The following is a 26,493-nucleotide window of genomic DNA, read 5'->3' as shown; positions in this document are numbered from 1 at the left end:
GAAAACAAATGCTTTGTCTAAGGATCAGCCATTGCTAAAAGTCTGAAGAAGACTAGTTAAGAAAAAGCCCTTATCTGCTAGATCACTTACAGAGGTGAAACACTGGAGGTTTACATGCTGCAAGAGGTTAGAAGCCACTGCTTTAAAACAGCAGTAAATGAAATGTACAGTCTTCCACCATCTGTTAATCAAGAACTTCTTCAGCCTCCAGTGCCTAAGGTCTTAGTCTCCCAAGTTTAATAACTTATTTAGCACAAGGACCCAATCTGTGTAATGTGATCCTAAGCCTCCACTACCTCAAGCCTTCTCCTGGCCCTCTCACTCCTTACCTCAGCAAGTCTTGAAGAAATCATTGAGCAATTTGCAGGGATTGGAAGTGAACAACACTGATGACTGCTCTGTGTGTATATTAACTGTGCCAGGACTCATTTCATAAGAATGAGAAACTTGTCATTTTCAGTCGTGCAGAGTGTTTTGCGCCAGATGACTTCTGCCTTCCTCCCTGGAGACAGCTACTGAGCCAGCTCTGAACAGATGCAGCTCTACAGACCACCTTCTTCTGGAAGCATCAGATAGTCAAAAAACTTTTATGGCCTCCAAACAATTAATTTCTCTCTTTAAAACAAATCAGACAAAAAAAGCCCTATCTTCACCAGGAAGCAGCTTCCAGCTCTTTTGTCCTGCTCAGCTTGTGAACCCAGGAGAACCTGCCTCACAGCTGCAGAAGAACGAGCTCTACCATCCAGGTTTCAGCAGAGAAGATGCTGTAGTACAGCGGCATCAGGCACAAGAAGGATATTTCTTCACCACTCCCAAAGTGTTTCCCTAACAGGAGGCTGAAGAAAAGCAGGGACAAGACAGTTATTTTTTTTCCATAGGCCAATTCATGCTGTCTTTGCTGAAAAAAGTTACCACAATTAATGTGAAGAGAAATTAGACCAGGGGACAAGAGACATGGGGAAGAGCTGACCTTGTGCCTTCTCTTATTAAACAAAACTCCTGCTTTGCGTGCAATTCATAGAATATTAAACTTTACATACTCTGGAGTTGGCTTGAAGCCTAACAAAACTGGAACCACCCCATCCTTATTGGCTTTATATAGATAGGTACAGAAATATACAAAGTTGAGATGATTCATGCTCTCTGGAATGAAGGGCAGCAGCACAACTTTGCTTGAGCAGAGATATTCATGGGAGCAGAAAAAACAGAGCACTCTGACTGCTGGGAAAAGCTGCTGAAGGTTCTTCTTGGTAGCTGTTGAAGAGGAAGAACATTACTGAAAAAGGGGGTAGGGCAGCCCAGAGAAGAGACTGGAAGGTGCATGGGTCAAAGATCTTTTGAACTTCTAGTCAACAAAAACAGAACTTGTGAAATAAAGCAGCATAAAATCAAAATATGTAGTTAGCAATTTTAGCAATTCTCAGAGCTTCTCAGCATATAGCACAAAAAAAGGACAAGGCAAAGAAAAGGTACAGTATAAAATTTAAATAACTACTCAATATACATAAAAGTGTAACTACTATGCTTCTTAAAAGGCAAGAAATGCTCTCCCCATATAGGCTATGCACTCTAAATGAAATGGAAGCTCAAAATACTTTTGGCAATATTGATAGATTCCACATTTTTCCTAAACACACAAGATTCACTTCAGTGCTTTAATCAAAACATTACTCCAGAAATGCACAAATAAACACCCAAGTATTCCAAAAGTATTTGGAAAGCATTCTGAAATTTTTAATAATCACCTCAGGATGTTACAGTTCCTAAGGAAAACTTAAGATTATTTATCAGAAGTTTGATTATGGAAAGAAACTGCTGATATGAAACTAGAGAGCAACTGTAGATTTAAGGGTGCTGATGTAATTTTTCCACAGAAAGCAGCTGAACGCTGTAGAGAGAGAGCAGTGTCAGGTTAGAAGGTTATGCTGCTTCATGGACTCAAGCCCCATTGCTGCACATTTCTGCACTGCACTAGTGAGACAGTGACTCTCACTGCACAGCTGTACAAATGTCAAGCCTTCAGAAGCTGGGACAACCATATGTCAAACTTCTGTGGTTTTGCCACTTGGTATTTTGGGTGTATGCCTTCATTTGTGATAATAAGTATCAGGCCACAAACGAATGTCTCCTCATATATCTAATATGTTTAACACTCAAAACAGCTTGAAAATCTAAACATTTCTGCTGTTAGCTTAGAGTTCTCCTGGAAGAATTATGCTACAATATATACCAGATGAATAGGCTAGGGATAAGACAATGATTGCCAGTTGTTGGGATGGGTTTTTCTGCCATTTTGTACCCATAGTTTTCATCCTGCAGTACACACAAAGTTCAAACACGGCCTTTGTTAGGAAAATCTAAATCCTACTGCACATTTCCATGCTGAAGACTGAAAATTTCAAAGTTGCTCCTAATCATAGCTTGCCTATAAGCAGGTACAAAGAAAGTTTTGTCTGTAAGGCATCTGTAGAAATGGACAGAACACTACCATGTATTTTAACTATCAATTAATGGGCCCCAAGGCTTTTTCTTCATGTAGCAAATGGGGAAATGTGATAACAAAGTTAAACAAATGACACAGCAGCAGGCAGTCAGTCTGGAACAGCAAAAGCAGCAGAATTCAACCCCAGCCTCTCATTTAGAACACCCTTATTACCACACAATTCCTTCTGCATATTGCTTACATAAAATATATTCTCATTATGTGTGTAAGCTTCTACACCTCTGCAACCAGCAACTACTGAGGAGAAATTGCTGTAGCTTAAAGAAAGGCAATTGTGTTACCCTGACAGATGACTTCCAAATTTATTACTTTTATGGCCCACACTAAGAGGAAGGGCTTTGGTTTTACCCTTTGCACACCTGAGGAATTAGCATTAGAGCTGACTAAACTTACAGGATCAATCTCGGAGCTCTGGCTCCTCATGGAAAAGGGCCAGAACACCACAACTGCAAATGAAGCAACACTGAACATCATTTTCTGTGGTATTGTTAGAAAAGCTCTCCCTCCTCAATGAAACCAATAGCAATGACTGTCCTTTCCTAGCAGACTCTTAGCTTATACAATCTCAGACTCACAATGGAAAAAGCATATATATATACATATATAAATAGTAAACCCTATCAGTAGCGTCAAGTCTCTGTCTTTACAATTCTTTCTCCATAGTTGTCTCCAATCAAACTAATGCTCCAAGACCAGAACAGTCACAGTAATGGTTACTTTCCTTTATTATCTACAGAAACTTTTCTGGCCAAAGTAGTAAAGACTCTACAGGAGTCTGATAACTTTACAAGGTGACGGCATTTTTGTGTTTATTGTAAGCCATTTCTATTGCAAATTGCAACAACTTTTCAAAGTTCAGCAGTGATTTGGAAATGCAGGCACACTGATACACCAATTGCCATGACTAATGTGTAAACTTTTAATGACCTTGGCAAAATCTATCTTTCATTGGGCAAGTGCCACTATTTTGACTGTACAAAATGTTTTGGAAATATGTTGAAAATTATACTTGTTTTGGAAAACATTTCAGGATTTCAGTATAGCAAATGGAGCTCTATTAAATAAAAGTTTGACATGGAGGAGAAAACACTCCAAGGCTGTGTGAGTCTTTTTTTTTTCTTTTAAAAGAGGTATCCTCCAAGTGTTGTACATTCATAGAATGCTGACTTTTTATCCAAACAAACTTAAGAAGATAATATTTTATCTTGAATGGTTTTCAGTTTCATTCAGTCACTGTCATCTTCTTGTTTCAGACCACCTCCTTCTTCACTGTTGCCCTCTCCATCGCTTTCCTTGTCCCAGTCCTTCATAGATGCTCCCATCATGAAGTCATCACGCAGTATATTCCATTCTGGCCCCTCTTCAGACTTCACTTCACCCTGAATATTTGAGGGGAAGAGAAGAAAGAACAGAGGAATGAGATAAATGTGAAAGGCAGTAAAAGATGCAAGGTCTCTACCCAATCAAAATAACACCTCCTACAGTCAGCAGACCAAGGGCCAGGTCTTTGTCCAAATAGAACAGAAACATGCAGAACAACTAAAAATGATTTGATGCTAAAATACAAACTTGTTTTAACCAACCAATAAAAGTAATATGGAAACAAAACAATTATTCCTCATGGATGAAACAGTCAACCCTGGGCATGGCTTCCTTTATTAAAATCTTTTTTGGCCATCGGAATGGATTTGTGATATCATTTATTAACCCCCAGGTGCTGCTTCATTAGAACACTTCTTGGCACATTTCTAAAACACAAATATGGATTTAATAAAGGCTTAACCCCCCCCAAATTTAATATTTAACATATTCGGTGATACGTGAACCAAAACCCCTTTATGTGAGTTATTACCTCACTACCTGGGCTTGTCATATGGTACAAAGCTGCCTCTAAAAGAAACAAAGTTGATCTACTTTTAGCAAGCCAACAACACCTTACTCCAAATTTCCTACCTACTGGAAGTGGCTAAACTCGAGGCCCACTGCATGGACTGGTGAATAATAAAGAGAAGGGCCGGGAGTGGAGTTTCAGGTTAGCGCTGGAAACAGCGCTTGGTCGCGGTTCCCGGAGGTGACAGATCCCGTTTGGGCAGTGCAACAGCCCCATCCTGTGGCAACATTTTCAAACAACAGCTGGAAGCCATGCTTGCATCCTTTCCGGAAAATACCGAAAGCTGCTCGATGCACTGAGGAAGGATTTATTTCAGTGTTTATGCCTAAGCAGCAAAACATTTCTGAGGAACAACATGGCTTAGCGTCCAGCAGGCAAGCAAAAAAACTGTCCTATCAGAGTGGAATGAGGGGCACTGAAAACACTAATTTAGTTCTGTAAGGCCTAGTTCTGCTGGCACCCCAGCGAGGCTTTCCCCACTCCCCTGCTCCAAAGAAGGGACCTCAGCATCCTCTGTGGACAGTATTTGCCTACTGGATGCAAAACCTGCAGTAAATGTATGATCACTGTAGACATCTGTCCACACCTCTTCTCTGCCATGCATCTAGGAATGTGACACCACTGCATATTTAAGCTGGAGCCTGTGGGAATCAAGATTTGAGGTAGAGCAGCATAAAGAATTTGATTTCAGGAGAAAAGAGAAATGAATAATGTGAGTCCATTACTGTAAATAAAACATGTCCTATCACACCATTAGAAGTTATCTGAGTGCAAAAAGCCTGCCAAACAAAGTATGTGTTTTTAATAGGTAATCAAAGCAGAAATGCTACATGTGACTTCTGCAGTTCTTTATCGAACACTGCCCTCACAAAAATGGGATAACAAGTCTTAACACTTTTCTTCCCAAAAGGAATTTCCCAGGCCCAGCTCAAATAAAGAGAAACTCTACAGCTGTTCCTCAAGATGTTTGCACTGGGTTTCAGCTTAGGGTTTGCTTTTGTGCCTTCACAGATGCTCTCATTAATGGCTACTCCCATCCAACGATTCCCCTTTTCCCAAGAGAAGTGCCTCCTAACAACTCACCACTCATGCAGCAATTTACTTCAAGTGTTACACCCAGTAAACCTAAAATCATCTCAGAAGGGGCAATCAATTACCTGGAATTAGAGAGCTACAGATAAAGTAGGTCCCTAAGCAGGCCTTAAAATTTTCACATGAGATTCATCTGTATTGTTATGATAGTGCAAACACAGGTAGTCTGTTCTGGGATACAAGGAGAGGCTAACTATGGTTTTCCTCCTTTTTAACTGTATTGCAGTTGTACATGTTTGCCTTTGCAGAGTAGAGACTAGTTAAAAAAAATAAATCACAAAATTCACCAAGTTCTTTCTTTTTTAATCCCAGATCTTTGATAAATCAATATTTGAACAGTGAAATTTAGGAGAGTTGAATCTGAAATACTTAAAAGGAAACATCCCATATTTCTTAAAAAAAATCTACATATTTTGTTTTCAATAATTAACCCAACAGAATTTTTTTTTGCCAGATGTGCAGAATAGGGATTTTTTTCCCCCTATTTTGTTTTGGTTTTTAAACAGCACAGGAATAGATTATTATCAGCAATGACAGTTGCAAGCTCAGGGTTTGAAAAGCTCAATCCTCAAATTCATCACAAGTTACTATTCAGCAATCATTAGCCCTTCTTTCTGGCTATGTCAAGTGAACAACAGGACAAAAGCAGGACTTTAAGAAAAGAGGGATGCTGATCCTTCATAGCATTACCCATTCTGTAAGGCACCACAAAGGCCTGAATAGAGTTTTACAACAAGCCCAAAGGAGAAAGACAGAGGTAGCATGTTCACGGCTCAAAGATGAAGATTAAATGCTTGAAAGCAAATATTTAATCAATTTTAAGCATGCCTCCAAGTGAAGAAAATGCCTTATCTAGCATCTTCATTCCTAACTCATTTACTACTTATTTTCCCCTCAGAATAAAAAGTCTCCAAATCTACTGCATCACAAAACATTCCCAAAGTCTTAAGAAAATATGCAGCGAGAATATTTGTATAATTAACTATTAGTTGAACTCTAACATCACTTTCCAACTTGCTTTATGTAAGAATGTTAATACAGTTGGATTTTCAATGCCATAATCTAGTTTCATCTAAATAAAACAAAACTGATTCTTGGCATGTGGAAAATAAACCAACTTTCAATCTACACAAATGCTTTTGAACTCCCAGTCAGCTGTTCATGCACATCTCACTACAACACTGAAGTCCCCTTTGAACATCCCCAAATGAAAACAAAGCAGACTATACAAACAACAGAGTGTAATGCTACATAACGTGAATCCTTCAGTAAGGCAAGGAGTGGAAAATTCTTGTGTTGCTTTTTTTCCTCTTCTCTTTTACACTGGAGTTGGGTTTTCTTTGCCAGAAGGGTCTGGTACCTATTTCAAAAGGTCTGAGAGGCAGCAATTAGTAAAATACCTCAAGAGTCACTGTTGTTTTACTAATTGCTGGTGATGAACTTGTTATCATGAGCTGAAATAAGGCAGACCAAAGCATGCACTGTGGTTACTCTAGTGCTGATACTTGTTCTGATGGACTCATAGTCCAGTTGAAAAGAGTTAATATAAATTTTAAAAAACCAAAAAACATTGCCTACTTGCTAGGCTATCACAGCATTAGCTAAAGCCTCTCACACGTAGGGCTCTGTAGTGGGGACATACTTCCTGAACTAATTCTGCTTTGAAGACATACTCCCTAAAATCTGCACCAGGACAAGAGAAACTGAAATTCTTGGCCAAATCCTAATAAAACCACCAAACAGAGGTCCAAACTAAGCTCCAACTAAGCTTAGTTCTGTCACTTAGAACAAGCAGCTGACCCTTGCAGGATCCAGGCTGGAACTGCCTCCTGGATGCTTTTAAAGGAATTGGTCTATGAAAGCCTTGTGGTAGCAGCTTCTTTTGTTCATTTCTTTACTACCACAAAAATCTGGAGCTACAAAATTTGCTCTTGGTAAATGATAAGACAGTATATTCAACTGAGACCTGCCAAACTCAGCACTGGAGCTGTGGCAGACAGCACTGACACCAAGGTTTGGATCAATCCTCTCTGCCCAGTCTGAAGCAGGATGATACCTGCCCGAGCTTTTCAGAACCTTACACTCAAGCAGACCTAAGTCCATAGTGCTTACTGGTAAGTAATGGCATTAAAAGATATGCCTTGAAATCAGACAAAAGACAGATTTCACTCCACTGTCCACCAGCTTGGGTCACTTGAGCAACTCCAGCTTCTGCATCTGCAAAGCAACAAGCACACCTACAGCACCACAGAAATTCCCCGAGAGCAGGGTCCAGAAGAAGACAGGAATTCCAAGGTTTTAAAAAAGGAACATTTTTCAGACCTAGGGATTACAATCAGCACACTGGACCCCCATGCCTTTGCTCAGTGTATAAGATGAAATGCCAGAGCTTGCAGGGGCTTCTCTCTTTACCATCACCTACAATAAATGTTTATTTGTACCTGTCAGGGAAGGAATTTCTAACATAAATATCTCTCAAGCAACAACTTTAAGCACTGAGAAAACAATTCTAATGTGTCTAATTAATCTGAACTGCCTCCCCAGGTTCCTCTGTTTTGCTCAATACAAACATTTAAGATCTTGAGACACAGTGAAGCTTTTTAACTTCTTCGTCATGACAAAAGCATAACTGCCAGAACATATTCTCACATACATCTGACAACTACCTTCCCTGTCAGCCTGCATCTTGCTCTGAATGACTGCTTCTATTCTGGTTCTCATCCCCAAGCAAGTCCATGTAAACTCTGCTCAAAAAACCCCAATCATGCAGCACAGGCATACACTGACCTGTGTTAAATCTCAATTTAAAATAACAATAATAATAAAACCCCCACTTGGCAGAAGAGGGGAGGGAATGAAAAGCAAAGAACACCAGCACAATCATTTCTCCTAAGTTAATTTTCAGCAATGTGTGAGCTCACAGGCTAAGAAACTAAATTTCCTTCCTGCTGAGAAGAAATGAAAAAAACTGCAGCTGAAGTATCTAAAGCAAAAATGTAAGCAGAAAACAAAATTCAATGATTTTAAAAGGAAAATGGTACTTGGATTTGATCATTAGTGCTGCTAGCACCTTCATCTGATTTGAATTGCAGCAAGATCTTGATTCTAAGAAAGGTTCCTATGTAAACCTGATCCCAAACAGCCAAAACCCCACAAATCTGCAAACTGAAAATACAACCTACACTGCTATTATTTTGAACTTCTGAGCTGAATTCTCACAGCAACTCACTCTGGGAAGCATTTTCAGCTTGCAGAACATGTGAGCTGCACAACAGACATCTATTTTGCGGCAGTATACTTCTGCAAAATCATTTATTTCTTAGGGTGAGAGTTATTCAAAACCCATCTGCATTCTCTCTCTGAATGAGAAATTAGAGCGACTGAACTAAACTGCCTTGGTTTACTTGAAGTGACACTACACTGTGGTTATCAACAGTGGGACAGGGGATTTACTCAGATCACAAGCTTTCTCATATACACCAGAATCTGCTCTGGCAATTCTAGTAAATAAATCTAAGAATGAAAATTTTTTACAGCGTGTTTTGAGACCTGCTGTTCCTGTTCAAACTCCTCTGAAAGTAACACACTGGAATTATTACTACAAGCACAACAAATAGTGATTTTCCTTTTGAGCACAGCCAGAAGACCACCCAGAGCATAACGACCTGCACGAGGAACCTCCCCATCCTCACATCCTCCTCTAGGGTTTACTACAACTGGGGACGTGAATGAGAATGAATGCTTTGGGTGGGCACAGAGAGGCTTAAACATGGCCCAGCCTTGGAAGGGTCAGAACTCAATTACAGAATTTCTAAAAACAAGCATAAACCTGGGCCTAAGCAACAAAGAAAATTCAGAAGCGTTGTTATTAAATGCTCAGTTGCAAAGAAGAATCTTAGAAAAAGCTTATGAGAGAACAGATTTCCTCAGGCTTGGTTCAGCATAAACCTCATAAATTATTACTTCTGTCAGGAAAAGCAAAAAATATTTTAAGAATTCAAACTTAACACAGAGCCCTTCTGCACACAGGACGCTCTGGAACTCCTCAGCCTGATCTGTACTCCAGCCATTGACAGCAGCCATCTCAGAAACCCCTGTGCTGCACAAGGAATTCCACCACATGTTGCTGCATGACCTGTTTGGCCAAACTGCATCAAGACTCCCTTCCCATGTTTTAATGAGCATGATGTACAGCAAGGGCATGCTATACCAGGAGCAAGCTGCACAGTTCCTGAACCACCAAGCTGTACCTGGAAAATACACAGATATAGCAAGAGTGCCTAGTAAAAAAGTATGCAGTCATGATTAAGGCTTCCACTGTGCTATCCCTCAGAAGTTACATCCTCATGTCTTTCAACAGTTTACTTTAGACAAACATTTTCTAGTCACAACAGATCTTTCTCAGATGTCAACCATTTATGAAAGACACTTATGAATTATCTCAGCTGGGTACCTAAAATTTTCTGCAAGTTGTTATAAAAGCTTGCCTGCTGGCCCAGTAAGGAAACATGCAGACCTGCAGCTGTTTGGAGTATTTCTGATTTTTCTTTTTTTTTTTTTACAATAAATTAGCAGCTTGCAAATTTTTAAATATTATGAATATCACTCAAATTATTTCCAACAAATGATGCTAAATTCATCCACTGTTTTTAATTATGATTTAGCAAGAGGCATAATGGAGTGAGGCCCAAATGGTTGTCTCAAACAATAAGGGCTACAGTAATGACCATGCCTGTCCCTTCCAGCACTTGAGAAATCATCTCACAGAACATTTGATGAGAATGAAGTGGGGCAAGTAAAAAGCCTCTTCCTGACTCAGGATTTCCACTTTTGAGTCCCAGAAGAAGTGTAAGGATCCAAAAAAATTTGAGGTAGGAGGATGAGGAATAAAAACCCACCAAAACAGAATTGACAAGGAACTAAGCTTTTTGCAATTTTATTATTAAATGTGAAATAATGACGTTTTCGTGTCTGCTAAGAAGCTTGTCTGATTTCACCTCCCTACAGTCATTGCCCTTGCTTTTAATTCAATGGTTTTTCTGACATGTCCTAGAGGTCTCCAAATCCAAATTTCTCTTATATTTCCGTAATTTCCCCTCACCTTGTCGTGTATGAGTGACAAGTTCATTAAGGAACAGACCATACCCCTCAATATTCCCAGGCTGCTTTCTAAAAGCAGTTTAAACCCGATGAAAGAAGATGTAAACTGCCCAGGATCCCAATCCCCTATCTTAAACATCTGGCTACCCTTTCTCATTTCTGACCTTTGCATCTCTATCTGTATTTCCGTATGGGCTTTCCCAACAGCTGCAGGTGGAGAAGAAATGACACAGATCACCTGTAGACCATTGTCCGAAGTTCAGCAGCAAACCAAAAAGAGGTCAGACCTTTCCAAGAGGCAGTTTTAGTATAATTCGTAATACTAGCCAGGTTTTAAAAAGCACATTTTCTAATCTTTCAATAAATTTCAGAAACATTCATTAAAAACTGGCTGGGACTTTCCACAGTACTGAAAAAAATTACTGAACTCAGCAACCCTCTAACCATTGCAGGCTGGAAGCAGTTTGATCCACCACTCCTGAAGTCTATTGACCAAGATAAACAGATGAGTAGGTACCCACAGAGGTCATTTATAACACACACACTCTGGAAATCACAGTATTTTATACCTTAATAAAACTTCAAAGTAAAGGAATCACTTTCCATGATAATTTCCAATAGCAAATGCTCAGAAGGGGCAAACAAACTTACTCAGATAGACAAGCTCCACCCAAACCTTCTTACTTCCAGAGAACATTTTTCTATAAAACTTTATGAAATGTTTAGATGTATTTTTCTCTAAGTACACTGCCCTGCCTATAAGAGTTATGAACAAAGCCAAGAGTGGAGAGCTTCTTTTATAAGGCTTCCAACTTGATTTACCAGATAAAAGTCTGATAGGATTTGACTCTTTGTGCTTTGTATATTCAGAGGAAGATCAAAAGAAGATGTATGCCACAAGTTTTTCAAATGTGGTTGTTTTAAACATAGTTTTACTGGAAAAAAAAAGCCTTGCAACATCTTCTGGGAAAACAAAACACATCATAGTATCCTGTGCACTAATAAACAAATAGCAAGGCAAGTTACTCTCAAATATGACAGATGGAGCTGTCTCAGCATTGCCTGACATTTCAATCACAAGTCCCTGTTTATAATCACTTGAAAATTTGCCAAACTTCAACTGCTTCATGCTGAAGGATTTTGCAATGTTTCAAATATAACCACTTCATTCCTTTTCACAGAAAGACAAACTTAAAGTATTCTGTCTTCAGCTCTAAGGAAGAAAGAGACATTTTCTACAGGAACCCATTAAATCCTTGCATCATTCATTCTTTTTAAACTTAAAAATCAGTTAAGGATGTGTTTTGGAGCTGGCAACACATCTTTTGCTATCTCCATGAACATTTGCCTGGATCTGGACAAGTTGTAAACATCTGGAAGATGGCCCTCCCCAAACCTCAGGTCATCACCTCAGTAAATGCAATAAGCATTTAGCATCCAAATTCTCTTAAGATATCTGTCCTCACTGATCACACACTATCTGCATCTTAGCAGGCAGCATTCAGTTGAACTGAGAGTGACTCATGATGACACACAGGGAACTGGCCTTTCTGTGGAAACAGCTGTCAGGGCTGCTCCTGCATTAGGCACAGGATACTTGCTTGGCCCTCAGGTGCAGGGGGAAAGAACCTGTCAGGAACACTTAACAGGAAGAGGATAAAAAAAGAGGTAGATGGGAAAAAAGTGCAAAATCACAGCCTTTTCCCTTCCTGACTTCTGATCAAATATCAGATAAACAGGACAGAAAGGAAAAAAGGTAAACCTAGTAAAATACTGCCCTTCACATGACTCTTAATTGTCTTATGTGGAGTTGAATTTACAGTGTCAACTTCTTGACATTGAATCAATCCAATTTAAATATTGAAACACTGACAAATTTTAATTGACATATAAATATTGAAAAAAGTCCTACATTTGCATTACCTGCAAATGTATGTGCATTACCTGCTATGTGCATTATGTGCACATAGCACATAATGTGCATTACCTGCTATGACAACAATCGGGGAACTGAGCTCACACATCTTAAAAAGTCAATCCTGCTGATGACACAAACTCTGTAAGTTAATACAACTTCTAAACAAATTTAAACTAAAAATGTCATAATCAAACAACCTCTAGTAATGCACAACAATCCCTTACCTTAAAGAACATAAGCAATATAGGATATAGCAAACTGGTGGCAGGCTGCACTGCATTTATATTTAAGGATATTCCTAAGAATACAGCATACAATTAGTTGTCAGCAACTTTCTGGTACAAAACCAAAAAACTTCATTAAAAGCATCAGCTTCAAACATATATGGGGTGACCTTCAAGAGAATGTACACAGTTAGGAAAAACAGATAAAAATGCAGGATCCAAAGGAATCCAAATTAAGTTTTTGTGCATGTGATGGGAAGACATTTATTAAAACTGGAAGAATACATCTACTCTGGCTACAGCTGAACTAAATTAATACTTGGCTGCCCCCTCAAATCTGCTGGAATACATGCCTGCCTGGTTACTCCTTCAATTAGGTCTGTAAAACCAGCACACAACAGCTGTAGTAATAAACTTGTGCTACCCTGCAATGCCATTATCACCTAAGGAACTTTCTTGATAAGATTAAAAAGGTGTTGATACACGATACCAAATTTCCAGAAGTCATCTCTGCCATCATCCACACTTCAGAAATAATTTTGTAATGCAGGTTGAAGCAACTGTTCAGACTACTGTCACTCCAAAGAGCTACGTGAATGAACTCAATTGGGTTTTTTTTTCACTCTCCCCTTTTCTACACTATGAAAGCAGCAGAAAGAAACAGGCCAAGCTGATGGCCCAGTACTCAAGAAGCTACAAGGAAAAGAAGGCAGTCACTCTCAGTTTTTAAACTGATGCGACTTTTAAGCTGGAAAGCACAATTTATACTCCCATTTAGCTTAAAAAAATGAAAGCCCCCATGCCACTCCTTGTATTCTAGCAAGAACAGTGGTCAAAGTTGGAAGCATGGTATTCCTCCTGCTCTTGAACAATCTTCAAACTATGGCTTAAAATAAAGTCTCATGAACAGAAGAAAAAACTATAGTAAGTCTGACTCTAATCACTGTCCTTACAAATTACTTACCAGATACTTGGAGCATTTATAAAATATGCTTCAGATAGAAGTAACTTTTCTGGAAAAGCACTTTAAGTCCCATATGAGCAATAGCTGCTATGAAATAGCTCTTGTATTCTTCTCCACTCATCTTCCTTCTCATCAATAACTTATTTTAGAATAGGTACTATTTTGAGACCAACACACCAATTTTTCCCAGATGCCATCCCAACACAGGATGCAAATTGTACCTCCGGGTCATATAGTCAGCCTAGCTTACAGAAAGATTACCTTGCAGAATTTGGATCATGGTTACTGAAGTAGACCAGGAAATCCTACTCTTACTTTCACCACTGAAATGCTCTGCAACAGATCTGGTTTAAGAAAGCTTACAAGTTGAAGCAAAACCATGCTACAAAGTCCTAATAAAAAATGAAAGGTCAATGAGTGCAGGTTATGCTTGTCATAAAGAGCATCTGTAACTTTCATTCCAGTTGTTTATGTGTCATTAAAAAATGTTTTACACACAGTAAAATGCTTGACAGGGACCAGCACAAATGACAGAAGTCAAGATGAAATTGTCACTAACACACAGCAAGCATGGAGAATAACTCTGAATTTCCTTGTTTTCTTAAAATTAAGATTTCAAGACTTCATGTAGCTCACTACATTAGCCAACATATCTGTGCAACTCTATGAGAACAGAAACTTCACTCTACCCAGGAAGCAAGGGTACCTCCTAAGAGCACCCTGTTTTAAGGGCCTAAAGAAAACAAGAGGTTCCTACAAGGAATCCTTTACTGCCACCACCTACTTCTGTATTCATTCTATAGACATAAAAATAACTTCAGTCTCCAGCCCTGAAAAAACAGCACTTTCAATACATACCCTTTCTAAACCTATAGTGTAATAAAGTTTCTTGTAGTGTCTTACAAGAAGGTATGACCAACACATTCTGAAATGAAAAGCTGGAGTGTAAGGATTGTGTGGAACAAACTGAAAGCTCTCATATCTGCCAATAAAAGATTCATAGAAAAATCCACCCCAAAACTTAAAAAAAAGCCCATCTGAACACAAACAAGTGGGATTTTAATTTTTTTTTTAATGACAACATTTTTCTCCCACATTGCAAGGCTTCAGACAAGGTGGTGAGGGGAGAGAAATTAAATGATCTTACCCAGAGGCAAGCATCATGAGCAGTAACTTGGAAAAAAAACAGGAAAAAATATTACACAAGTCAGCTGGCCCAGCAAGGATTAAGAAATACTTTGATAAACAGCAAATGATATGAAAGGCAAAGCTTTTGGCTCCAACTCAGAAAAATAATTACTCCCAGCTGGGCACACAGAACTCGAAGAAGGGCTACAATTTCAAAAGAAGGGCACAGGAAAACTTACACAGCCTTACAGTCTTTCCTTCGTAGTTATGTTGGTAGGTATATGCCAAGTAGCATTTAGGCCAATGGCTAAAAGTAAACAAGACTATGAACAATGTTCTGGTGGGGCACAGGTTACCTGCCCTTCCCAGGCATGCATAAAGCTGATGGAAATAGAGAACAAAATTTAAAAATTGGTCATGGTACTTTGAAATTATAATGCTGCAGATGGGCCTTTACAGAGCATTTATTTTTTTTTTTCTCACACATAAATATACTTGGCTAAATAGTCAATCAACGAAGCTTTATAAGGGGTTTCTTCAACAACGCCTGACACTTGAAAGAAATTGCCAAACTTTTAAAAATACAAAGCAAATTTTGTATTCAAAAATTCCTGCAGAGCAAGAAAATGCTTTCACCCATTCTCAAAATACAGTAAAGTCTCATGTCACAGGACAAGGCTTGAGTCAAAAAAGGTTTGTTTTCACTGGTAAAACTTTTTTTCTGTTATTCTGTTATTTTTCCTGCTGACTGCTTGTTTTATGTGGGTGGGGTAATGTTTTTATTGTTCTGGACTGCCTTTTAATTGATGGCAGAGCGCCTGGATTTTGGGATTGGCATCTCTTCCATTGTTTTTGCTGAGACAAATAAATGTATCTCATGCCCCCCCCCCTTTTTTTAAAAATGAATACACTCTATACTCTCGACTGCTAAAAACAAACCCACAAAACAAACAAAAGCTTTCAGATGGAACAAGCAATCTGCTGAAACCCTGCTGCAAGGAATTTACTACCAAAAAGCCTCATCCAGGCTTCTTACTCCCTGAAACACTCTTAAAGACCAAGAAGCAGAGATATGACAGTGGAGGCCAGCAGAACTGTTCAGTGGCTAAATATTTGTGTAATTCTGAGAAAGAGAATGAAGAGCAGATTTTGGCCTCAACCTCAAGCCTCAACAACTACCAGGAGGGGAACTTGCTAAATGAGTAAGATATGTTCTCAAGAGAAAATAAGGCAGATTAGGAACAGCCTGAAAAGGAGTTATTGAAGAGTTTGGTTCAGTATTAAATTGAATGGAGAGTCACTGAAGCAAAGGCCAAAGAGTCACTGAAAAAAGGGAGAAAGGAAGGGGGGTGGTCTGTCTAGGCAGACATGCAATTAAAAATCCCAACCAAAAATCCCCCTCCCCACCCCAGCTTTTGTGTACAAGCAATGTGAAAGCAGCACCTACATTAATACTCAAACCCAAGACTAACCAGCCAGCATCTAAAGCATCTCCAGAGGTCTTGAATGGAAATATGCTATTACTGATGCTGCCAAAATAAAACATTTTTTAGCACAGAAATATTTGCAATCTCTGTTTTCTGACCTAGTATTTAAAAAATTGCCCTGCTACGATGTGACACAAAACAAAGGCCCTAGTTCTTGCTCAGATATTGATTTAATGCTGACTACAATAGTAGTTGGCACTGCCATTCTTCCAATATTTTGTTATTCCAAGGGAGGAGAAACAAGCCAATGAACCAAAAAGAGAACCACACACATACACATGCCCCCCCACCCAAACAAGCAAGCTGGAATTATTTAAGGAGAAATAAAGTGTCAGCACCAAGCTAAATTGTTCTCATTATCCAAAGAATTTAAAAAATACTTTAATATTGCACTTGCATGAAAATTGTATGAGCACTCCATGCCAGGCAGTGTTTCAGCATGTTCCCCAAGTGCACACAAACAAAAAACATATGACAAAATGTTGTCTCCCAACTGATTAAAGTATTTCTTCCTGGCACGGAAAAGCACTTGGTTAACTGCAGTATGTCTGCGCCAACTGCAGTATTCCACCCACCACCAAGCACAGAGTTCAAACCTGAAAACAAATATGCTTCAAAAACGTGCAGCTTCTGAAATACAAGAAAGAGTTGTCTGGGCAACTTGTTTTCAACCCTGAGCTACTTGGTGAAAGAACTGATGAAGAGTTGGATGAGTCCAACTACACTGTGTCACAAACACATTTGGAAAAAGTGGAATGTATTTCTTTCCAAAACATCACAAGAGCAAGGAAGCCACACCAGCCCAACGCAGGGAGAGAATCAGGAAAAGAAAAGCCTTCATATAAGGTTTAATACATCTGTGTTTCTTTCTATTGTGGTATTCATTTTGTATGGCAAATCCTTCAGTTTCAGACACCATAATCACCCAAAGGAAGTGAGTTTGACATGACCAAACTGTGGGGACACACAAGTAGTACAGTCTAATACACCATCTAAGATGAACAGCCTCAAGGTCTTTAACAATTTTTAACTATTATTGGCCAAATTCCAAATGTCACAACCCACCATAATCTAGCAGTTTGTTCCATGCCTGGTATAAAATCCAAGATTAAATCTAGTGTTTCATAATCTTTTTTTAAACACAGCTAAACCAAATTATTTGCATAAAAGGCTACATGTCTTATCAGAAGAGCTTCCAGTGTTTTGTACTTTGTTAGTCAAAAGACAGGGAAAATAGGCTACTTGTTCCCTTCCACAAGTCTCAAAACATCCCAGCCATTTGGGTCAGAGGTTTATGAAGAGCAAGCACATTAACAGAGAGTCATTATATTGAGAAGGTACCTTGTAAGCATTTTTTTCTCACTGATGAAGCCTACCTGTTTACTTTTAGTGGTCTTTCCAGCAGGATTCTTGGCTCCTTTAGCTCCATCCATGTTTCTTAGAACATCAATGAAATCTCTCTTTGAAACAGAAGACATCAGTTTAGCACGCTTCCTCTCAGAGCTCCCTGCTTTCTTCACTTCCTCTTCCATTTTCTTCTGGTGCATCCTGACAGCATTGAATAATTGTACAACACCTCTGGGACAAGGAAAAAGACAACAAAGCAAATCTTTTAACTCAAGTTCCTTTTACAGAAATGAATCCCCTACTAAAGCTAATCAGTGCAGATGCTGGATGGCTTCTAACTCCCCAAAATGGTTACCTGGAACCTCGATTTGGTTAAGAAGTAACATTTACTACAACACAAAGGACTTTTGATTTTTACTCCTCCTTCATACTTATTGCTAGGAATCAGTAACAAACAAATCTACTGTTCAGACTCTGAAGTAAGCCTAGTAATATGGCACTGAGATCAGTTTCATCCTTGAGCATGTTTCATCCTTGGGAGCATGTTATTTGTCCTAAAATCAGTTATTAAATTACTCAGGCGAGTTTCTTAATGGCAGTTGAAGCTGGGGGATAGGGCAGAGGAATGAGTAAAGACATACAGGCAGCACATCAAAATATTCAACTAGTTCTGTGACACCAAACTACCACAATGTGAACAGGCAGCTGAACTTCACAACTGTGGATCTGGTGAATCCTCTGAGGAGAAACAAAAAACCAGAACAGTAGAAACAACTGTTCTGCATTTTTAAGGCATTAAATTAGCAAAATTAGGGGATCGAACAAAGCACTTCTGCTAAGCAAACACTAGATTCCCATCTAAATTTTTACTCTTTCATAATGCTTCTGAAATCTTTTGTTGAACTTGATACTGTACAATGCAGACCGGTCTATAAATCTCTCGGCTCCTGCTAGTCAATTCTTAAGAGTTCAATCTGATTGGAAACAGATTACCTGCACAGGCCTTTTCCTCTCCTTTTTGATATACATACATTTAAGGAAAGCATTCAGAAAAACTTTTACCTTGTGGCAATTCTCTGAAGATTTCTTTCCTTCTCTCGGTCTTTGACAACATCTGGCTTCACTCGGCACATCATTTCCCATTCCCGCTTTTTATCGAGCTGCATTATAAATATTGTTACGTGAAACAACATGGACATTTGAGAATGCAGCATGACCTGATAGAGTATGTAGCAGGAGGAAAAAAAAGTATCTGCAAAGTTCAGTTTGGTTGAAAGTAAAACTCCAAGGCTGGACAAGTCTCTTGCATTGACACAACAGGGGCCACACTCAAATCTCAGAGAATCATCTTCTTCCAGTAACAAAAGCCTAGGAAAAAGATGCTTTCACACCGACTGCCTTGAGCAAGGAAATTATTCAAAGACAGCCTTCAACTCCCAGACTTCACAAGCTGATCAAAGAGAAATTTATACATAGTAAAATCCTGGGTCCATCAAGACTGGCATGTCCCATTTTGAGCCTTGAGAATTTGACTTGCCCCTACAGAACTGGTCCTGGTATGGCTTTGTGACCAAAGCCACACTCAGCAAAGACTGCGACAAGCAGAACTCTTAACACAGGAAGAGCACCAAGTGTCCACCAGACATCAAGTCATGTGTACAGTATTGTTTTTTGTCTATTTTTCTGGAGGCTCTCCATTTCAAAATCAAATTGATCCCCTTTTTCTACTAGCAGACACAAAACCATCAGCTTTGTTTCTGCTGCAATAGGAGACCACTGTATTTCACGACCTCTGCTTTAGGAGTAAGTTTTTCTTCCCCTCTGAACAATTAAACAGTGTTTTAGGCCTGGTGATGTTCCATTAAATCTGTTTTATGCAAGAAGTCTCTAATGGAATTTCAGAGTCCTTATCTTTATAATTACAGGCAGAATGAATTTGAGTTTATGACCATGTTTTGGCCTTTGATCAAAAGAACTGCCCTATCCTACCTTTCATCAGCAAGAAATCAATGAAAGGTAAATTGCTTTCAAGTTTTTCTAAAGCAAACAAGTCACTTTGGGGACCTGTGGCCCATCTCTGTTTTGCAGTATTCTCATGTATTTACTGGATGAGAGCAGATTTTTAGGACAACCATAACTGTGCAGATGCTGTACTGAAGCTCTCTGAATTTAAAAGGCAAGCCATGGCCCAACTGTAGCATGTCCCAAACTGTCAGGTGAATAACCTGGTTATCCTACAGAAACAGAACTGGTAGGATGAGACATCAGAACTATTAGTGTATTTCTAGCCTGAAGGTAAATCAATCAGAGCCTGGAATTAAAAGTTCCACTGAAGGCACAAACAAATTACTTACTTGCCAACATAGTTTGGTTTCTTCATACCAATTTCAGAACCAGAAGCAATTTAGGGCACAAACGTGGTAACAGAAAACTCCAATCAGGAAAATGACTGATGGGAGCAAACAACAATGCACAATCACATCAATGATTACTGCAGTCTCAACCTAGAGGCCTTGATTTTGGAAGTCACAGCACAATTTAAATGGAAGCAGTTTTCTTCTCTTTCTCCCTCTCACTTTCTATGGTAGAGAACTATTTGAACTTGTAATGCCAACAAAATGAATTTCACCCCAAATTAACAATGCCAATTAGAAAATCAAGCTTAAAGTAGCTGCTTTCACCCCCTCAAAAAAGAAAACACCTTAAGGTGACAGACTGGAACACTCCTGCTGCCAATGTTCAGCCTGCCTGATGACCCAGAAGAAACAGTAAGAGAAAAAACCTTACACAGCATGACTGGAATGTAAAAAAAAATTAAGCTACTCAAGATCACTGTGAAGGAGAGACTTCAAAACTGAGACAGCCTCAGCAGAGATTTGGGACAGTGCTCTGAGACTATCCTGCATGTAGCCCATCTGACAGTCATTGCACATGGAATACTGCATCTTTTTCTCACCCTCATCTTCTTTTCTTGCCTCTCTTGTTTCTTTTTCTCTCTTTCCTTCTCCAGGCTTTTATTCTTGGCCAAGATAGTGGGCTTATTTTGTGGAATCTTTTTGTTGAGCACTTTTGCCATGGCATCTGCCCATCCTGAACTTGGGGCATCCTTGGAGCTTGTTGCCTCTTCAGCCACATTGCCAGGGGCTGCTGCTTCATCTTCATCATCACCATCCAAGGCTTCACCTCCTGAAGAGTAGCTGTCTTCTGGAAGTTCTGAGCTTAACTCAGAACCTAGAGGTAAAACAAAAAACAAAAACAAACAACAACAACAAAAAAGGTATCAGGAATTGTTTCTAGTAAGAATCCTTCACTAGTGCCATTTGCTCCACATGTAAATGTTATCCAAGTTCAGAGCGAGGTATTACTGAAAATGTGCTGTTACAATTAATTCCTCAAGCAGACACACACCATTATACTGAATTTATTAGAAACTATGCAGTCCAAGTGCTTGCTCACCTCAGTGATGATTTAAAGTGATTGAGAGAGGCTGGGCAAAAGGGAAAAGGCAGCCTTGGACATTTATTATTAGATTATTGAAAATTTTTATGTTTAGGGCTGGTAATTGTGGGGGACAAAAAATCTGTCTATTTTCCAGTTTAAAAAGTGAAACTTATAAATGCCTATCCACACAAATATGTGTGCATATGTATGCACACACTCACAGAGAAACTGCAACAGTGACATCTGGTGTTTGACTGCAAACAGCCACAGGAATTAAACTGAAGCTGGGGGGAATTTCTTATGTGACAGCAAAACCTGCTCAGAGACAACACTGCCAGCAAAAATACAATTATCTAAACATAATGAACCCAGGGGAGACTGCTCTGTGGAATACAGCATCAAGACAGGCAGCTCAAAAGAAACCAGAAGCACTGAGCTTTTCAGGGTAAGTAACTGCTAATGTTACACGAATAAAAAAACCCTGAAGTCAAACTTCCTTACCCTTATGAGCCCTTCAAAATAAAAGAAGGAACTGAAGTTACAATACTAAAGTTTGGAATTAAGACAGCTGAAAACAGCCAAAGTGATAGCACAAGAAACACATGAAGAGTTAGTCCTCATTACTCTGTTCAGTGGGTCAATCTGCAAAAATAGAAGTCTTTAACAGTGCAGGTGATTAACTAGAATGAAATGGGCTGCAGGTTTAGGGTGTGCTAAAATATGCTGGGTTATTTCACTTCACCATGTAATCAAGAGCAGTGCATACACAAGGTCCTGCCACCATTAACTACTATTTCATTAATATTTGTGCCACATTGAATTTTAAATTAATTATCTTACATACAACTTTAAAGACTGCAAAATCAAATACTGAACAGATGGAAGCTTCTGATCCCACCCAGTCCCAGATTCCTCACGTGACTCACTTTCATCCATCCACCACTCTCAAACTCAAAAAAAAAAGTTAAATTTTAAACCACAGTACTACTGAGCCAAGCACTTCACTTCATAAGCACTCCTATGTCCCATGAAGTACCTTTATCAACCAAACCATAAAGAGAATGAAGCCAGGAGTGCTTCACAAGATCTGTTCTCCATAAAACCATGCAGGCAGCTATTAACGATATTCCCCATTAATCAGCTGTCTATTTAATTACTAAGCAACCATCAACATACACTCTGCTGCCACACTAATTCATTATTCTGCCTTCTCCATGTGCCTGTTTAAACCAGAAAAAAACCTAATGAACAACATAGCAGCAAAACAGTAGCATTGACCAATTTAAAACAAAACCTCTACTGCCCAGGCATGTTTAGAGACTTGGGGAGCATTTAGTTATCCTGATAGAAAGAAGTGAGAGTCTGTGATTACAAAACAAATGTGGAAGAGAAATAATGACTGAATACTTGGTCATTATCTCTATCAGTATGACTTTTACTACCACCAAATGGTATGTCATGCTCCATTCAAAATAAATTATGGGAGTGTTTTCCAACAGTCCTTACTATAAATTGGAAATTTAGAAGTGGCAAATTTTCTCAACACATTCAGTAACTACTTAAAGGCATCCCTTTTATCCTTTAATATCCTTCTAGTTATTTGCATCCATATTCTGAGTTTCCAATAAAAAAAATAAATTCAAATCATTGCCTGCAAAGAAGTAACTGCAGCATCACATGACGTTTTATATGTAGGAACCACATCCTGGTTACTACATGTAAAAAAATGTCAAGTTTTCACCCCTGGGCCTTGTCCATGCTAGTATGCTGATTTTTAGCTTTTAAACAAGGAATCAGCCCGTTTGTGACTTTTTTTCACACAAAAGCAAACAACTACTCAAAGTCCAAACCTGAATCCCCCACACTGGTTAGACCATCTTTTGCAGTTAGCCATGAAAAACAGATCAGACTTATAAAAAGGAAATTTGCAAAAACATGTATAATTTCCTTTACGTAACATTTTCTGCCAATAAAATAGGCGAAAAATACCAACAACATTTTGCTTTCAACAATTACAGAAAAATTAACAAGATTTCCACTACCTGCCATAATTTATTCTTTAATACATCAGAGTACCAGTCAACAGCATGATATAAAGAAGAGGTATTTCACAACAATTTAAACCAGATAAACTCGATCAGAAGTAGGACCTAGGGCCCTCTTCTGAATAGGAAAGATTGATATCTAGCATAGATTTAATATAAAAAGTTTTGTTTCTCTGTGTGTTGTTGTGAAATACACATGCACATCTCTCTATCTCACTCTTTCAGACTCGCTCAGTGATCAAGGTGTAGACACACAGCTGAAACACAGCGAACATTCAGCAAGGAGCTATGAAAGAAGCTCCCACACAACGCTTCCCTTTGGGTTCAATTTTAACGCTCAAACCAAAGAGAAGCAATGCTGGAGCCACAGCTCCAAACGGCCACTTAACCCTGACTCCTCCCAGAATAAAGAAAAAAGAAATCCAGTCACAGGTTAAAATGAGGAAGTGATCACAACTGCTTAGGTACACTCTCACAACACGCAAGGAGGAGACAACGAGTGCAGAACCGTGCGTTAATGGTTAATCACTGGAACGAGAGCGTCCCCGGGGTTTTCTTCGGGGAGAAGCAGATCCCGGCTCGCACAGACACAGAACTCGTGCAGCTCTGCACAGTCGTTCCCCTCTCTCCCAAGAAGGAGGGCAGCGAAAGCTGTTTTAGTAGGCCTGGGGAATTAAGAAACTGTTGGCGGTACTCCCCGGGCTGAGTGGGAAAAGCCCAAGGGCCAGCGCAGGGCGGGCAGAAGCAGCCACCAGGCACCGCGGGAATGGCAGCCACGGGACACGCCGCTGGGAAGCGGCCTCAGCAGGTGGCCGGGCCGGGGCCTGAGCTCCCGTTCCCCACGCCGACCGGCGCCGGCCTCGGCCCAGGGTCTGGAGCGGGGGGGGATGAAGGGCCACGGACCCACCGGCGGGCTCGGACGGGGCAGAGAGGAAAGACCTCCAATGTCAGCAACGGCCCACAGCGGCGGCCGGCGGTGCTTCAGAAGAAGAGAGGGCCCCAACCCCGTTCCCGCTGCCGTTACCGCTGTCCGTGTCTGCGTCCGTGTCCGCGGCCCCGCGCCCACGTGGGACCCCCACGGCCGCCGCCATCTTCCCCACGGTCCACCCAGTGCCGCGTTCCGGCCCGGTCCCCGCGCCGCTACACTGCGTTCCGGCTCCCGAGGTTCCGGGCAGGCGAGCGGCGCTTCCGGGGCGGGCCCGGGAGCGAGGCGGCTGGGGGGCTCCGGGCGGGCAGAAATCGGCCCGTGGATGGAGCAAACAGGGCTGGCCGCGCCCTTGCTGGCCCCCACGCCCTGCCTGCTGCTCCGTCCAACCCTGCGCAGAGCCTCCGGCCGTTCCAGCCTTTTCAGGCGCCGTCGTGGGGTCAGCCCCGGGCAGGTCTCGATCGGGGCCTCCCAGGGCTCCCTGTGCCGGGAAAGCTGCGCTCACCTGGAGCATGGAAAGTACCCTGGGAACCGCTCCAGAACCGCAAAGCTCGGGCTCATTGTCTCATTGTTCGCTTCCACCCTGGGGAGCCGCTGTGGATGGACATGGCAACGATAAAAATAAATTAATGCTGTATGTGTGTTTGTATATATATATATATATACACACACACACACACACATATATATATATATCTGTTGGAGTCCTGGTGCGAAGAGGAATTTGAAGGCTCCCCACAGTGCCGCTGTACCCAGAAGACCTTAAAAAAAACCAGAGAAAACTTAGCTACGTTTTCAAACATTGCTTTAAGGCCCCAAAGGAGGGCCTGGAAATGCTTGCAAACTCCGGTTGATGTACTGAAATCACTTTCTCTTACTGGTAAGATCTGTTGTTAGCACTGGCTGGTCGAAAGAGGAGACCATCCGCCACATGTAGGAAAACAAAATTTCTTCTATGTTAGGTAAGAGAAGTCTTAGTAACCCTAATTTTCTGTCACTTCACAACGACTAAACCAGCACTCACATTTTAAGGTCAGATTGTAACTCTGCCAGCCATCCAATCAATTTGGATGCATCTCAATTCGGTGCACCTGTAAGAAGCACATCCTGAAAACAGCACCACCTAGAATGCCAGCACTGTAAAAGAAGTAAATCTTAGGATTTTAGGCAACTTCTTACATAAAAGGGCTCTAAACTAAAGAAATGAAAATTAGTTATCAAGACCTGCTGTTCTTGTAGCAATAAAATGTGCTGGGGGACAGAAGCTCCAGGATTCCTTGGAGCCCCGAAGTAGCACCGTAGAAATAACCACAAGCACGTATATGAATATAGGTGGCAAATTGTTACATGTACGGTAGTCTTCAGTATTTTTCAGCTTTTAAAAATGTTGTTTAATTTCTACACCCTATATTTTTGAAAGTATTTCTTTTGTTGTTGCAGCCCTGCACAATAAGTGACCTCTGTCTTTGCACATCTGTCATTCCACCTTTTTTCCTCAATGATGTGGATTGCAGCCAAGATAGCAAATTTTTCTGCCTCAGTATCAGGTGGGAAAATTAGAAATTGGAGAGAGGTTAGAAAATGATGACAGATACTCTGACATGACTGGGGAAACTGTTTCCCAAGGAAAGATTTAAAAGACTAATTATGTCTTGGTTAAGTGCTAAGGACAAACAGGATTGGACTTCGTGTTTCTGTCATAATCTGTGCTGCTGGTGGAGCTATCTGGTACAAAATTCAGTCTACCTTTTAGAAGCAAAGAGAAAACTTGTGCTGAAAATCTTGGACCACTGATGTGATATGCAAAGTAACAAGGAAACTACAAACACCCCCATGATGTTTAATGTAGAGGCCCAAGCATTACAGGAAATGTAATTCCTAATGTTTTACTCTGTGGGGCTCAAATACTATGGTGCCCACCAGTAATAAGCAGTAACCACTCAGTCAAGTCTGCTGTGTGATGATAAAGACCCTTTCCATGATTGATCTCTGAATCACATTGTGTCGGAAGGGACACTGTGAGGGGAAGGTCATTAAACTGCATAGACAACAAGCTCTCTCAGCATGGCAATTACAGCCCTCATTTCCTACAATACACACCTTATTGAACATGTCTTGCTTGTAGTAGCCTATTTGTCTTGGAAGTATGTCAAAATCTTCAGATTAAGTCCTGTAATAGGTTCCAATAAATGACGGCTCTGAATCTTCTTCCCTCAGACTGAATTAACAAGTCACATCTCCGGGAGCACAATTCTCTCCGCAAGCATATCCCAGAGCATTTGTCAGAAAATCTGTTGCCAAACCTTATTTCAAATGACTGTCATTGTCTCCCATCACTCTGGTCTGAATGTTTTCTATGTTGAAATTGTGGTCTGAGGAATGCTGGAGATGTAACCAGACTACAGAATCTTTCCAAACCAGAAGAAGC

The 26,493-nt window shown here is 40.2% G+C and overlaps 1 protein-coding gene across 1 annotated transcript; it reads right to left on the bottom strand.

The window, feature by feature from the left end:
- Positions 1 to 1,423: 1,423 nt before the first annotated feature.
- RRP15 (ribosomal RNA processing 15 homolog) lies at positions 1,424 to 24,666 on the bottom strand. The gene is made up of 5 exons (XM_038132936.1): positions 24,165 to 24,666; positions 20,611 to 20,885; positions 18,717 to 18,814; positions 17,684 to 17,885; positions 1,424 to 3,882 (listed from the first exon to the last, which is right to left on the bottom strand). The coding sequence occupies exons 1-5, from the start codon at positions 24,577 to 24,579 to the stop codon at positions 3,730 to 3,732; spliced, it is 1,143 nt and encodes a 380-aa protein (XP_037988864.1). The 5' UTR covers positions 24,580 to 24,666; the 3' UTR covers positions 1,424 to 3,729.
- Between the last annotated feature and the right edge of the window lie 1,827 nt (positions 24,667 to 26,493).

This window comes from Motacilla alba, chromosome 3, assembly GCF_015832195.1.
Source record: "Motacilla alba alba isolate MOTALB_02 chromosome 3, Motacilla_alba_V1.0_pri, whole genome shotgun sequence".
Lineage (NCBI taxonomy): Eukaryota > Metazoa > Chordata > Aves > Passeriformes > Motacillidae > Motacilla > Motacilla alba.
The sequence above is the reverse complement of the archived record's forward strand: the minus strand, read 5'-3'. Positions and strand labels throughout refer to the sequence as shown.

Excerpts from the sequence above, each read along its gene's own strand:
- RRP15 (XM_038132936.1), bottom strand. The coding sequence starts at position 24,579 with ATGCTCCAGGTGAGCGCAGCTTTCCCGGCACAGGGAGCCCTGGGAGGC. Across the intron at positions 17,886-18,716 it reads CTTCAGAGAATTGCCACAAG|AGGTGTTGTACAATTATTCA; the intron begins GTAAAAGTTTTT and ends TCCTTGTCCCAG. Across the intron at positions 3,883-17,683 it reads AGACCACTAAAAGTAAACAG|GGTGAAGTGAAGTCTGAAGA; the intron begins GTAGGCTTCATC and ends TCAAATATTCAG.